General features: G+C 38.2%; 1 protein-coding gene across 1 annotated transcript; it reads right to left on the bottom strand.

Moving 5' to 3' along the window:
* Positions 1-1,132: 1,132 nt before the first annotated feature.
* CMAS (cytidine monophosphate N-acetylneuraminic acid synthetase) lies at positions 1,133-15,624 on the bottom strand. The gene is made up of 8 exons (XM_031443993.2): positions 15,271-15,624; positions 9,585-9,727; positions 9,270-9,425; positions 7,447-7,580; positions 5,629-5,723; positions 5,072-5,243; positions 4,129-4,282; positions 1,133-1,727 (listed from the first exon to the last, which is right to left on the bottom strand). The coding sequence occupies exons 1-8, from the start codon at positions 15,528-15,530 to the stop codon at positions 1,537-1,539; spliced, it is 1,305 nt and encodes a 434-aa protein (XP_031299853.1). The 5' UTR covers positions 15,531-15,624; the 3' UTR covers positions 1,133-1,536.
* Positions 15,625-15,831: the final 207 nt, after the last annotated feature.

The raw sequence follows: 15,831 nt of genomic DNA, 5'->3' as shown, positions 1-15,831 counted from the left end.
ACACAGAATAGCTCGAATCGGGTGGAGAGACTCACAAGAAACAAGAACTGAGGCTGGAAATATTACGTGGTATCCAGGGAACATTAGGACTGGGAAATGTCTGATCACAGTCTGATCAGCATGAAGTCACTAAAGATTCTGTAAAGGATAACAGCAAATACACAGTCAATCAGTTGAGCAACCGCATGAGATAAACTGAAAGGTCACTCGGCCAGTTGCATCAAGCTCAAGACTTAGCATCTGACTAGAAATGAAAGGAGAAAATTGAGGAAGGCTGTGATGGCCTAATGAAAAAATCAGACGTTTGAGAGATGAGGTACAGGAGTCTGGCTTAAACATGAAGAGTTGGAGATGCAGCCAGAACTCACAACCGAGATTTGATTTTGGAGTCATCAGATTTTTGAGTCATCTGCATGGAGGCTACAGCTGAAACTGAACAGAGATGTAGCCTTCAGGAAGAACTGGGGTTACAGCCTTTGGGAATGTGTAAATTTAACAGGGTGGGAGAAAATGAAGTTAGCAGTGGAAAAGCAGCAAAGATGGGAGCAAAACCAGGTCAGGATGGAAAGAAAATCAAGGCAGAGGGTGATCTTTTCTTCTTCCAACTTTCTCCCCACGGGCAGGCTCTGAACCGTGCAGACCCACCCAGTCCTGCCAGGAAAACAGCTTCCTGCACAGCATGGTGTGAGTGGCTTGCTTCTTGCTAGAGTTTTACATGAGCTCTTTTCACAGTGGGAATAGATGAAAATGTTCCACAGGAAGTGGTTAGTGTTTATTAGGTAAGCGTCCACGTTCATTAGATAATGCCACATTCTTGGAATCTAACCAGGTAGGAGAAGGGTGGCTGTCAAACTGTGATAATAGCCAAATGGAGTACACAAAATTACCACGACTTCAGAGGTAACTGCGAAAGATTTACTGCAAATCATTACACACCCTGTACGACATGTGATTTCTTCAGGCAGCTGTGTCTGTATATTCGTGCTGTATGTCTCCTTATATGAAGTGCAATCGGATGCTCCACAGCTGGCATTTAGTGGCTTGTTTCTCACGCTATTGCATGGCCAGTGATTAGAGGAAATCACAGTGTTTGGTAAATCTCTTTGATATCAACAAGGTAGTTTTCATCAAGTTTGTGAAATGCAATTTTATTAATTAATAGAAGGGCATGTCTTACCAGACAAACTATCCCCAAATAAATAGTCTCGTATCATTAAAAGCACACAAACACACAGTTTTACAGGGTACAATACAAAGTCAATTTTGATGATGTTCTTACTTGCATTTACTAAAAATCTGAGAAAGACTGTAATCAATCTCTAAAGAATTATCCTGCATAAAGAGAAAAGTAGAGCACAATTATTTCATAGAAGGTTTTGGAGTGACAGTTTGAGAAGACTTCGCTTTAAAAGATGTTAAGATTATCACAAATTAAATCACACTCTCTGTAACATTACAGCATGGAATTGTACTTAGTCAAAAATTAAAGTGGCTGAAGAAGGCTGTATAATTTCTTTTCCAACATTATACTAATTTCTATTTTTGGCATGAGTTAATAACCTTTTCCATCAGTAGGAAAATGTGCTCTGCAAACTCTCGGAGGGCACCCCGGCCACCGTTGCATTTGCAAATATATCCAACAGCCTTCTGGGCAGCGGCACAGGCGTCGGCAGGAACACCGCTCAGGCCCACTTTCTTCAAGCACTCCTCATCAGACACTTCGTTCCCTACCAAGTCAAAGGGACACTGGTTGAATATTTAAAGAGACAAAGGATATTTTTTCTAAATAATGTAAATAGCAACCAGAAGTAATTCTGATACCTTCAGCAGACCTCAGGCACTGCATATAAGTACTAGAGAATCGATGGAAAAAAAATAAAGTATTTACAAGTGTAATAAATGCTGGAGGTCTAGGGTTTTTCTTAAGCAATCATAACAAGCTCTTACCAACCAGAAGAGAATGGCATATACTTTCTGCATGCCATGCATATTGCAATTAGTAGACATTCTATATATAAATGATAATTAAACGTTTTATTAAAGAAAATTTCAAACATGCAAGAATCCCAAATTCATGTAGAATAATTATTAATGTTTTGCATTATTTATCAGTTTCTTCTCTACTCCCTGCCCCCCAAGCTTTTTGGAGGAAAGGGAGAAGAAGGAATTCCCAGACATCATATTTTACCCAAAAACTCTTCAGCATCTATGTATGATACAAATATTTTTAAGAAAGTGACAATATCATTAAACTAACAAAATCAATAATATTTCCTTCATATCATCTAATAACCCAGTGCATGCTCACATATTCTCAGCTGTCTCAAAACTGTCTTTATAGTTGATTTATTTGAATCAGAAACCAAAGTCCACATACTGCATTTTGTTGATATATGTCTTGAGTCTCTGTTAATCTGTAATAGTTCTTATTTGTATGCTGCTTGTTGAAAAGTTACCATCACACTGATGTAACTACATCTTTTCTCTTCTTGCCTTACTTATTCTCTCCACAATACCCTTTTATTTTTTTATAGGATGAATTTCAGAAGCTCCCAGGACCTAAGATTCACCATCCTGAGTATAACTATTACTATACTATAGACCAAATATGCTAATAAAATGCTGGTTTAAAGAACTTGTTTTAAATTTGTTTTAAATTTATGCACTGAATTTTTTTTCTTTTATTATTAAATGTTTTGAAATTAGAATTGTTTTCAATGAAACATGATAAAATTAAAGTACTTCTTTGCATAATCCAGCCCTCAAACTAAGCTTTATTAATTAAATTTTATTTATAAAAGTGTTGCTTAGAACTAATGAATGAATTCAGTAAAGCTGTAGGATATAAAATTAATATATAAAATTAATTTTGTCTGTGTTTCTATACACTAATAATAAACTATCAGAAAGAGAAATTAGGAGAAAAATTCCATTTACAATTGCATCAAAAAGAATAAAATACCTAGGAATAAATCTAACTAAGGAGGTAAAAAACCTGTACTTAGAAAACTCTTAAGACACTGATAAAAGACACTGAAGGTGACACAAACAGATGGAAAGATACACTGTGCTCAGGGATTACAAGAATTAATATTGTTAAAATGACCGTAACCACCAAAGGCAATCTACAGATTCAGTGCAATTCCTATCAAAATGCCATAGGCATTTTTCACAGAACTAGAATAAATTAATCTAAAATGTGCGTGGAAACAAAAGATGCCAAACAGCCAAAACAAACTCGAGAAAGAACCGAGCTGGAGGTATCATGCTCTCTTGCTTTCAAAAGCTACACTCATCGGAACAGTGTGGTCCTGGCACAGAAGCAGACACACAGCCCAGTGGAACAGAACAGAGAGTTCAGAAATAAGCCCACACTTTTATGGTCAATTAATCTACAACAAAGGAGGCAAGAACATACAATGGGGAAGAGGCAGCCTCTTCAATAAATGGTGTTGGGAAAACTGGGCAGCCGCATGCAAGAGAATCAAAACAGGATCACTTTCTCACACAATATACAAAAATAAAATCCTTCAGCTTATACAGTGCTGTATGTCAGTTACATCTCAATAAACTGAAAGGAAAAAAGTGTCAGTATTTTTAAGGAATACATTTTTATACAGCAGACACCTGATAAATATACTTGCTTAATGCTAAAGTGAAAAATTTGTGACTTCTGACTATGTCAATGAATACACATTACAGCACTGGTTTTAATGGCTTCAGAGTATTTGTTTTTTATTTTTAAAAATTTTAAAAATTGAAGTATAGTTGATTTACATGTTGTGTTAGTTTCTGGTGTCCAGCATAGTGATTCAGTTCTACATATATATATTCTTTTTCATTATAGGTTATTATAAGACACTGAATGTAGGTCCCTGTGCTCTATGGTAGGACCTTGTTGTTTTGTTGCATGGTATTTGATTTCATGGATAACCTATTTTTGCTGGATATTTAAGTGAGTTATTTTTTTTTTCCTCCATTATTGGTACATTCGTCCAATGTTTTTCCTGGGAATGGAATTTGGGGATCAAATCGATGTATGTTTTAATAAGAGCAAGAAATAGTCAGAATGTATTTTCTATATATCAGGAACCTCTAATCCATTATTTCGGCTGAACAGATACCAACCGAGATAGGCCACTTCTTTCCAGCACAGGCCCATCTCCTTTCTCCACTCATCTAAGACTGCAAGCTTGTCTGGTACATTGACTTCCATTTTACAATCCAATTTTAGGGAAGAGAGAGTCTGCTTTGAACAGGCCCTTTCTGAGATTAACCTCACCTAAAAAAAAAAAAAAAAAAAAACGAAAAAAGAGAAATGAGGAAACAATTCTCATAATAAAGTAATACCTTATAAACAATACAAATGACAAATGAGCAGTCCTTTAACCTTCTGAAGGACTAATTAAGTAAAATCAACTAACTTATTTTAAAATGATGAACTTTAACACATTTTATTTCTAGTCGTCCAATAAAGGAGAACACTGTTTTCTGCAGTGAAAAAGATTCAGTCTACAGGTGAAAAATAAAATATACATTGTCTCATAATAATCTAAGATTCTCATATGATTCAGTATACCCAGAGGAAAGTCTATAATTTGTCTCTTGTGCTGCTTAGGAACAGATATTTAAGATTCCTAGGGAATTATAAGAAATCACCTTAACCTTCACTTTTGAAAATATACATAAATATTGTTATTTTGAATTAAAAATTTCAATCATAAGAATAAGCTACATTTAAAAAAATCCACCTGATATTTGCTTTTTTTCCAAATACTGACACCTATTTTCTATGAAATCTTTGTTGCAAGATCCTATGAGAAATACTAGACATAGTGCCCATTGAAAATAATAGTCGTACTCATTCAATAAACAAGAAATGTTATTTGTTGATAAACCAATTCCTAATTTTTACTAAAAGTAAATGGCATAATTTTATAGGCACATGAAGGCTAAATTTCAGGTATTTTAATAGATACTAGCAAAAGTGTACATCTCTTATTTCCCTCATACGTTCCTTGACCCTGAATCACAATCTTAAAACACACTGCTACGTTCAGGGGGAACATACCTCAATACCACTTTTCTTTAATAAACTTATCCCAATAGCATCTTTTACATCGTAAGATATTATTTCTTTCTGGTCTCCTGATACATAAATGTGGCCATTGGTGAGACATCCATCAATATTGCAAACAAAAAGTTTTATCTCCTTCAGCTTCTCTTTGCCAAAATAGCCAAATCTAAAAGAAACCAAAATAGACCTTTGATGATAAAGGCAATACTTATTCACTCCCTCTCGTCTGACTGGCACCAGTAAACTCAATAACCCATCTTCCATCAAATACTCAAACATTACCCTTCAAAGTGACTTCACATACACACTTCAACTTGCAGTGCAAGGACTTCAGGTGTGGTCTAACCAGACCCACATGCTTCTCAATTACTGAATAAGTCACCTATAGGCATATTTTATGTGTACGTCGTACTCAAATGAGCACACTAATTACAAAAGATCCCAAGATGTTTGGAGTATCAGAAATCAGTGTCTGTAAGTGAATTTAAATGTAGCTACTAAAAATAGTTTGCTATGGTCTAGTGCGAAGGCTCCCCAAGCCTTGTTTATACCTTAGCACTCTTTGTTCTGCAATAGGCCAGTCAATGTCCACATCAATGTCCACGCTGTGCTCGGCTCGCATTTCGTAGTACGCCATCTTCCCACCCTAAAGACAGCACAGATGCCACGGGGCTCTTTTCAACATGCATTCACACATATCAAAAAGTTTATTATAATACAGAACAATGAATTCATTTCTACAGCACTGAGAAAAATGAATACCAGACATATAATAAATATTTTTTTGGAGGCGAAAGAAAGCTTTTTGTTTCCGATATAGTCGAACCACATAAAACAAATAACTTTAACATTTTTCAAATTCTGTCTACACCGTGCAAGTCCCCATTTTTCTTTAAATAGATTTCTATTTTAAGATTGAAAAAAAAAAAAAAGCAGAAATAGTACACATCCTCCAGTATTCTAACCACAAGGAATTTTCTGGGAATCCCCATCTGTATCCCCTTTGTTCTGGCAGTCTCTCCCATCATGATCCAAAAGTAGCAGTGTAAGTGTTTTTGGAACTTCTGTTCCTGTCTGCCATGAGGGGCAAGATAGAAGAAGAAAAGTAACTGTACTACGTACTGCACAGAACTGTCTTAGATCCCTGCGCTACAGATGGGAGTGGACAATAACTGTCTGGGTCACATGCAAGCAAAGGCAGGAACGGTGCCGTGATCCTGGGCCTGGGGTATGAGGGCAAGAGGAGAGAGGCCTTTCCCATGACTGCAATCACTTCAATGCCAAGATCAATTATTAGAAAATTTCATTTTTCAGAACTGCCAGTCTCTTCGCAAATCTTGGTACAATGAGAAACTTCCATTTTTCTCTACACTTCAGGAAAGGGTCAAATCACAGTCCCCCTTAGCAAAGAGCTCAGGGAGGGTGGCATCTAGACATCGAATCTAACTTTCCTAAACACTCAAACTTAACTGAACATCCAGCCTACAGTCTTCCTATACGCTGACCAGAAGACTGGAAAAATTCTTTCCCCTCAGAGGATGAGTCACATTTGAATTTCTATTATAAAGAGTGAAGTCTGGGTTTTTTTTTTAAATGCTATTTTTTTGAGTAACATAAGGACTTGAATCCAAATCCTGACAGTATCATTTACTACGTGTTTTTGCTCTGAGCCAATCATTTCATTTTTCAGAGCTACTGTTTCCTCCTCTGAAACAGAACTAGGAATGCCCACTTTATCCTGGTGCTACGCAGATCACGGGAGCTCACCAGCTGAGCAAGTAGCAGTTATCACCAAAATGAACACACGGTATATGATGTAACTACAGAGGCTCTGAAGATGAGGAGACATCCAACCCACTTATAAAATGAGAGCATTAAGACTCAGAACACATAAAATGGTACGTTCACGGTTCCGCAGTTAGAGAGATGTTACCATAATCTGGTTTTCCTGACACCCAGGTTGGTGCTCGTTCACCTCTATGACACTGCTGTGATTTTGGCTCTTTTAAAAGCAATAGACGTTATTCAACAGTACAACCACAACTTGACAGTAACACAGCCATGGATTAAAAAGAGTTTTGAATGGAATAATATGAATATCAGGACACGTGTAGAACATTCAACACTTGATTCATTTCTCATCTTAATATTACAGTTGTAGCAGAATCCCTTGCACATTCACTGAATAAATTCCAAAGTCTGGGGTCAGTGTGCAGGATAAATGCCTCAGATGACAGATCTTGTCAGTTATTGCCTTTCCTCAAGGAGTTAACACTTTCCTTTATGAACTAAGCCAGACTTCTCTCCTAGAACTCAAAGTATACATATAAAAGGGTTTAAAAGGTTTTTTGCAGAACGAGAGCACAAACCTGTAAGTAACCCATCTCTATCAAATGTCTTTTAGCAAAATAAAACGAGCCATTTTCATACAATTCTCCATCCCAGTCTTGTCGGCGAGGTCGTTTCGCTGGATTCAAATTTAGAGGCTCAGTCATTTCACGAACTAAAAGCAAAAAGCTATAGTAAGTCCAAGGTGTTTTGAAAACCAAGTGTTCATTCAGTAATTTTTTAAAAAGGCACATAAAAATGAACTCAATGTAGAATATTTCTGTATCTGAATAAACAGAAGGATTTTTTTAAAGTAACAAAACCCGTACTAATTCTGATAATTTATCTTTGCTTTTCAATAACAGTAATGGAAAAATTAAGTATAGACAAATTCTGAATAATTATGGCTTTAGGTTACTTATGCAAATACGGTGCTTTGGGAGGACATAAAGGCAACCTTAAAGTAATTTCAAAAGAATTGAACATGTCATAAAATACCCATATTCAATATCCGAGCCCTTTAATCTACCTCTCCTATGTGCTGCTATAGAAATAATAATGTATGTGTTATTTATCTGGTGGGGCTGAGAAACTATTTTCAGAGAATTATTATAGAAAAATCAAGATTTGCACATTAAATTATTGAAGATTTCATACTGATAGAAATGTTTATATATTATATATTCTTACCAGAAGTTAAAAAATATACTAATATAAAATATACATAAGAATAAATAGTTTATTATCTTTGGTAATAATGAAGGATCTGCGATACCAACATATATGATTACAACATGATATAATAAACAAAGCCCTCAGTATTGGTATAGAGGGGCTCCCTTGCCCTTTCACTGATTTTTTCCCAATTCTGTGTTTGTGGATGTGTATAGACATTTCTTGGACCTTTTAAACTTCAATCATTTAGCATATAATGCTCAATATTCAGTTTACCACTGGGCTTCCTTGATTTGCTTCAAAAATGTGTTTTTGAAGCTTTAATCTTTCCTATATTCATTTCTGAGATTTGGTGAAGCTCAAAACACTATACATATATAATTTAGCACAGAAACATGGAATTCAACAAATGTTTACTGAATAAGATCAATAAATAAATGCATTCGTGGATGTATTTTATCGATTTTGGTAACATTCACATTTAGAGATGGAAAAATCACCATTTTCTGTCTATCTTTACCTTATTATCTAACCGCTCCTTTGTGTCCTTTCTCCACTTTCGCTGCATCTTCCTTACTATCTCCTTTAAGTCAGATACAGGTTAGAGACAAATGGGCCAGCTTTCCCATGTTCAACAAATGTCGGAGAGCTTAACAGAAATCATACTGCCTTTCTTCACATATGTTACATTTACCTGTCTGTTCTTTATTACATATTTTGCTAGTTCATCTGGCTAGAAATCAGGCTCCAGCTAAATATTATGGAACTCCTTTTGCACAAGGAGTTATGAATTTGGGGAAGCAATTCCACAAATTCATTCTAGAGGTTTTCCAGAACTTTTTGGTGGGAAGATTTCTATTCCCACAATTCTCTATGATTTATAGGGAGTTTATCAAACATAAAAGTATTTGCTCTAGAAAAATGACGCGTCTGCCTCAAAACATAAATAGATGGTTAAAGTGTCCCTTTGTTAAAATGTAAAGCAGAGAATTAATTTGGTCTCACTGTTTTGCCTCAATAATCACAAGATTTAGAACTGATTATAAACATCACTGCCTACTGGAGTTAAGAACCCCTGTTCCATTTTAGTGTTCCCTTTTTACTCTCCTCACTCCTACAGAATACTTACAACAAGAAAAAAAATCAGTTCATAAAATTAGCTAGAATAAAGATTGATACCACAGGTTACCTCCTTTCTGAATTTCACCCCATCGAAACTGATGGCGTCTCACAACAGAGAAAACAGAATCATATCCTTCTTCTCGAATCATTTCCGCAACTTTCTGAAGATCAGTAGGATGTAAACACGGAGAAGTAGCTTGAATGTTACCTATAATGTCAACCTCTTAAAAAGACAAAACAAATGAAAAGGACATCAAAATAAAGTTCTCTGCAAGCAAGTAGTACTAAGATCTAAGTTCAAATGTTAAAACAAGTCTTGTGAAAGGATAAGCAAGTTGGAAATTAGGTAAAATTTTGAATAAACTATTAGTCAAACTCATACCATTGTGATAATTAAGAAATTCTATGATGGCATCTAGTGAGGTAGAACTGTCTTTTGAAACTTCAGAACTTCTTCGATGAACTTGTGCACCAAATTGTTTGGCCACATTCTCAATTTCATCATGGTCTGTTGAAACCCACACACTGTACAGATATTAAAAAATAAAAAATAAAAAGCCAAATCACTAAAAAAAAATCATTAAAGATAAAAAGGAGCTCTGTAACTCCAAAAATACAGCTTAGATAATGTCAGATTCATTTTTGTACCATCAAAATAATGTTACCGATCCAATGTAACATAAAATTTAAAGAACTGTATTTTATATGTAAACTACATTTTTAAATGTCGGAATCAAAAAACGTGGTCCAAGAATAATATTTATATTTACATATATAAATAATCATACTACATATAACATATTATTGTTTATAGACATACTATTTACATAGCCCTAGATATAGTTTAATAAAATTAGAAAAAAAAAGGTAATTGGTATTTTTAAGGCTAGTATTATATTAAACAAAATAGTAGAAGGAGAAGTTCAAATTTAAAGGAAATGAAGAAGATCTTGCTTCTTATTCCCCATCTAAATCCAAAATATCGTATGAAGTATTTAATCTACTTGCTAAGAAAAAACGGACTTGGCTTTAGTCAAACCACAAAGCTGAAAGAGTTTCAAACTTAGCAGAGACCAAATGCCCAAGTCTGGGCTCCAAACAGTCCCTCAAGCCAACTTTACGTCTCTCCTTCTCTCTCTCTCATAATTGGGAAAACTGCCTATCAGCCCATCATTACAGGTAAGTGTTTGTTTTTTTTTAATGGAACAATGTTTCTGACAGAATACTATGAACATGACTGTAATGCCATATGCCGTAAAAATTTTATAACAAGTCATTTATTAGCATATTGGCTAAGCCACTGTGAAGCAACTGTATCTACAGTGTTTTGTATCACAGAAGACAACATTGATGTAGGTACTGACAGGTGATTCATTCTGTAAACAGACAAGGTAAACTTACAGTGTTGATAAATATAGTACAGTACTGTAAATGTATTTTCTCTTCCTTATGATTTTCTTGATAACATTTTCTTTTCTCTAGCTTACTTCACTATAATATAGTATATAACACATACACAAAATGTGTTCATTGATAATAAAAATAAATAAAACAAACAGAACAAAACTAAACATGAAACTAAATAAAACATCATGTGTTTCAGATATGGAGAACAAACTAGTGGTTACCAGTTTGGGAGAGGGGACAGGTGAGGGGCAACACAGGGGTAGGGGGAAAAGGGTTATTAAGGGATTATATGAAATCACGTGTGTGAAACTTTTGAAAATTGTAAAGCACTATAGAATTTAATGAATCTTTCATTCAATTAAAAAAATCAGATAATAAAACATAATGCGTTTATGTTATTGGTAAGGCTTTGGTCTACAGTAGCTATTAGTAGTTAAGTTCTGGGGGATCAAAAAGTAATATGGGACTTTAGACTGCAAGGGGGGGGTCCCAACCCCATGTTGTTCAAGGGTCAACAGTATTACTTTTATCTCTTTCATTTAATGTCTACTGAACGAAAGAGAAACTGCATTTTTCAAACATCTATGCTCAACTGTCAAGAAAAAACAAAAGAAAATTTTCTAACGTCTCTGGATTTCATTAATTAATTTAAATTCACTTATTCCCTTTACTATTTGCAGAAGGAAGACTTAAATCTAGAAATAAGCCAATAACCAACCATCCCCACAATTTTTTTCCCCCCAGAGGAAGCACAGTAAGCAAGATGAGCCACAGGCTAGGGGTGAAGTGTTTCATATCTACTCATGTCATTCTGCACAAGGCAGAATACAGGAGCCCTCATTTTCCTCCAGCTCAAAATCTGAAATAATTTGGGGTTAGGTTTTTCACTGCAGAAATGTCACAAAGGTATATAACAGAGTGAAGTACCAATGAAAATCCAGTAAATTTTTTAAAGCGAGGGTAAAGGGAGGATAGTAAGAGGGCGATGCAGTAAAAAGTAACCAGTAAAAGAAACAGATGAGTCTTTTGACATCTTGTTTACGTCACTAACGAAAATAAATTACTGAAGCCATTTATTTTACTATCCTGATCTTTACTGTAATAAAAATTCAACACCACAGGATACAGTGATCTTTCTGAAATGTTTAAAAGGTAAATAAAAAATAATAGAGGTTTTGAAAGAGGTTTGCTTGTGTTTCTTCTTTCCTCCCTTTTATTATTCATTCATTCCTTCATTCATGAAATGTTTCCTGAGCGCCTGTTGTATGTCAGGCCCTACTCCGGACACTGGGGATATATAATCCATTGTCTTGAGAAACTCTCAGCCTATTGGCAGAGACAGAGAGAGGCAAGGAAGCAATGACTAACCTTCCTATAAACCTTTTTAACTTTTTACAGTGTTTTTTAAAGGGCCTGCTACATAACAGGTGCTCAATATACATTTGTTGAATGAATGAAACAGTAAATGGTTGAGTATGAGCTTTGGAGGGGTTTAAATTCTTGGTCTACCACAAGCTAGCTGGATGACCCTAGGGCGAACCCACAGTCTCTCTAAGCCTCAATTTTCAGCAAAATGGAAGTGATAATAGTACCAATTATCTAAAATGGCTGTTATGAGAATTAAATATAAACCACAATGCAGAATAAACACTTAATAAATGCTAGCTATTGAAAATAATAAAATAGGAATAGAAATAAAAGAACAGCTACACAGTCTCATTTAATCCTCACACTGACTCTGCTGGAAGGAAAACTCAAGTTCCACTTTCAGACCTTCAAAGGTCCGAATGTCTAATTTGTTTGTATTCTGTAAGGCAATGGCACTGTACACATGAAAACACCACCCTATCTGTACACTTAAAACACAATGACCATCATTTGTTAAAGAGACTAAATAAGCCAATGATTTTCCTTTGATTCAGGGGCATCAGATGACGGAGGACAAAACAGAAACAATGAGCAACTGAACAAACAGGACTAATAAGCTTTAAAATCAAGTATAAAGTAAATGTCAAAGTCTAATGTCAACGGCTTTAGCCTCAAATGAAGTCACACTACATTTAACAGGATAAACAGGAACACCAACCATGACAGGGACAACACAGCACAGGCCTTGCATTAATCACACATCCACACCGCAGAAATGAAAGCAAACTTGTGCTTACTTTTCACAAGTATGCTAGGCAACATTTAAAAAAAAAAAATTTATTCTGAGATTTCCTTACACAGCACTCACCCACTGTTGAAAACCAAGCTCTTACAAACTCACCTCTAACAATAACTTTTTACTAGGTGAAAACACTTCGATCTCAGCATTTTTCTTGACTGCTAACTACCCAAGTTAGTACATAAAACTAGCAACCTGGGAAGTATTGTCAGCTTTGATTCTGAGCTGGTAAGAACACTCAACCAAGTCAAATCATGGTTTTGAACAAAATAATCTCCAAGATATCTCCCAGCCGCGAAAAACACAAATCAGGCAGCTGCAGTGCAGTCCAGTTCCTTCGCGGTGTTAAGTATGTGTTGAAGGAAGGAAGTAGAGGGTGAGCAGCAGGAGGCTGCTCCAAACTGACTGCAGCTTCAGAGTAAATCAAATAAATTCACACCTACCACATTTAGGTGGTAGATTAGATGTCAAAGGGCAGAGAAGGGATTTGTAATCGCAAACTTCCTAAAGTAATTGTTGTAGGAGAGCGGCCAGGGGCTATCTGCCGGGACAAAGGTAAATTCTCTTGGCAGCGGTGAGCAGGCTTTTTAGGGGGGCTGGGATCATTCTAAGAACAAGGCCTTAAGCTGCTAGAAACCATGACAGAGTTTGGTTGAACACGGAGGTTTGGATGGAGTTGTTTATGTGTGGAAAGTTCTGCAGCTCTCGGCACAATCATCTTGACACTATAAAGTAAGAGCCGATCAAGAACCAAGAACTGGAGGATTATGGTGGCCGAGTACACCCTCCCTTTACTTTCCTTCTCTTAAAAATATGTATTAGCACCTGATACGGTATATATTAATTTATTCGTACATTAACTGTCTCTCCCTATTATAATGCAAGCTCCACGAGACTAGGGACGGGCGCTACTGCTATAAACCCTGGTTAAGGACACAGAACAGTGCCTGTCACACGGCAGTTAGCCAATAAATATTTACTGAAGGAAGGAATCACTTTTGCCCCTGAATCTGACTATGCCTCGAACAAGCCCTACCTTTTTTTGTTAAGCCAGTCTGAAAGTGCTTTCCTGACATATGCAACCAAAGAGTTGTAAAAGAGTTTTGTCCTCAATCTATCAAGAAAGTGACTTTGATCTCTAGTTCATTTCATAAAAATAGGCTTTTACTACATCACTGCTGCCTGGATGCACCTCCTCTCCGTTTTTGTTTTTTTTCCCCCAGCGTGAACCCTTTTTAAGCAGGTAAAAACAACCAAAAGTCTGTGAGCTTCACAAGGAAAGAACCATGTCCCGTGCATCTCGGTACTCCCTTGGATGTGTTTGGCAGAAATTAGGGCTCAGTAAGTGTTTACTGAACTGAACCAAAACCCCAGGCCTTTCCCTATCTCTCCTTTGCACACTTCCTATTACACTAGTGTTATCTGCTGAGGGCCAGCTCCTATTTACTTCGCACCACTCAGGACTTCCTTTGGATTAAAACATTAAGAAAATTAGTGAATTTATACTTTTTTGATATCCCCTTTGTAAACAAGATTGGTTAAATGAAAATCATGTACCATTTATTAATGTGGGTAATGAATAAAACTTAAAATACAGCTATCTCTTTAAAAACCAAAACCCAAACATCAAAAGGTGAAAAATAATTTACTTTCCACGGTTACAAATTCAAGCATAATCAGGGTGCAATTCCCATGTGTAAATTCACTCTTGGCACAGAATTCCATCTCCCTTCTCTTATGAATGACATCAGCTTGTAACTCCTGACCAATATGGCATATGGCATTGTCTCCAAAAGATGCACAATTAAAACTGTCCTTGGGGCAAACGAGGTTCCAAAGGTAACGATAAAACCATTTATAACCGTTTCATCAAACAGCCCAGTGGGGCGCTTTCTCACTGTCTCTCACCTAGGTACAAATGTAGGGAGCTTTCTAGATTGTGCTGACTCACAGGCAAATAGCTTAGAGTGTTTTCCAAAGGTCAGGAAAGGAGCTCCAAGCTGAGCTTGAAATTAGAAAAGCCACTGACACCCAGCCTTGACACCTTGACACTCCATTCATGAACCTGATGCCGCCTGAATCGATCAGAACCAAGCGGGTCTCAGACGCTGAGCACAGGGGAGAGCCAGGGGCCTCTGCCTAAAGCAGTTCACGTATTCTCGAAGACGTTCCACAAGGGTGGCCTCCTTTCCTTTACCCTGGGAGGTCAACCCGCGCAGCGCAGACGGCTGAGATGGGGAAAGCCCCCCTTCTACGGATGTCATGCTCAAGGGCGGCGACAGGAACGGTCCCAAGTTCACGGCTATCAGCAGCTACGAAACAAGGAAGAAGCTGGAGCCCTTCCTCCCTGGGCTGCCAGCCGGGGCCCGGACACCCCGGGTCCGGCACACCCCCTCCGGGAGCGACTGCCCCCGAAGCCCCGGCCCCTCCGGCGGCCCGGCTCTCCCTCGCGACCCCCGCCCAGGCCGCGCCGCCCACTCTCGCACATGCGCACCTCTGGAAGACCCCCGAGTCCAGAGCCGCACGCAGGACCCAGCCAATGAGCGGGACCCCCGCCAGGTGCTTAATGTTCTTCAGGGGGATGCCCTTGCTGCCGCCCCGGGCCAGAATCAGGGCCGCCAGGTGCGGGGGCTTCTCCACGCCTCGGCCCTGGCCGCCGCGGGAGTTGCGCTGCAGCTTCGGCGGCCGGCCCCGCGAGGGCCGCCCCCGCGGGTTGGAGACGGAGGTGGCGGCCCCCTTCTCCACCGAGTCCATCTTCCTCCCACGCCTTCTCCCCAGCTTCTCCACATCCGGGAGCTCTTGCCTCGCCACCTCAGCTCGGCGCCGCCCGATCTCCCCGCCCGGCCGCTCGCGGGGGAGGCTGTCCCCGGCCCCGCCCACCGCCTTGTCCTGCGCCCTCGCGGGGCACGCCGGGAGTTGTAGTCCGCGGGGGGCTCGCAGGGTCCCGTCGGCCCAGCAGGTTCCGCCTGGGCGACCCCAACGAACCCAAGACGAGCAGCGAGAGGCCAGTCACGACTGGAAGGAGGTGCAGCCTCTGCGGGCTTGATAGTGTATG

Source organism: Camelus dromedarius, chromosome 25 (genome assembly GCF_036321535.1).
Source record: "Camelus dromedarius isolate mCamDro1 chromosome 25, mCamDro1.pat, whole genome shotgun sequence".
NCBI classification, from domain to species: domain Eukaryota; kingdom Metazoa; phylum Chordata; class Mammalia; order Artiodactyla; family Camelidae; genus Camelus; species Camelus dromedarius.
The sequence above is the reverse complement of the archived record's forward strand: the minus strand, read 5'-3'. Positions and strand labels throughout refer to the sequence as shown.

Coding starts and splice junctions, on each gene's coding strand:
- CMAS (XM_031443993.2), bottom strand. CDS start 15,530: ATGGACTCGGTGGAGAAGGGGGCCGCCACCTCCGTCTCCAACCCGCGG. Junction 9,728..15,270: donor GACTCGGGGGTCTTCCAGAG/GTGCGCATGTGC, acceptor ATATCTGTACAG/TGTGTGGGTTTCAACAGACC. Junction 5,724..7,446: donor TAGAGATGGGTTACTTACAG/GTTTGTGCTCTC, acceptor TGCTGTCTTTAG/GGTGGGAAGATGGCGTACTA.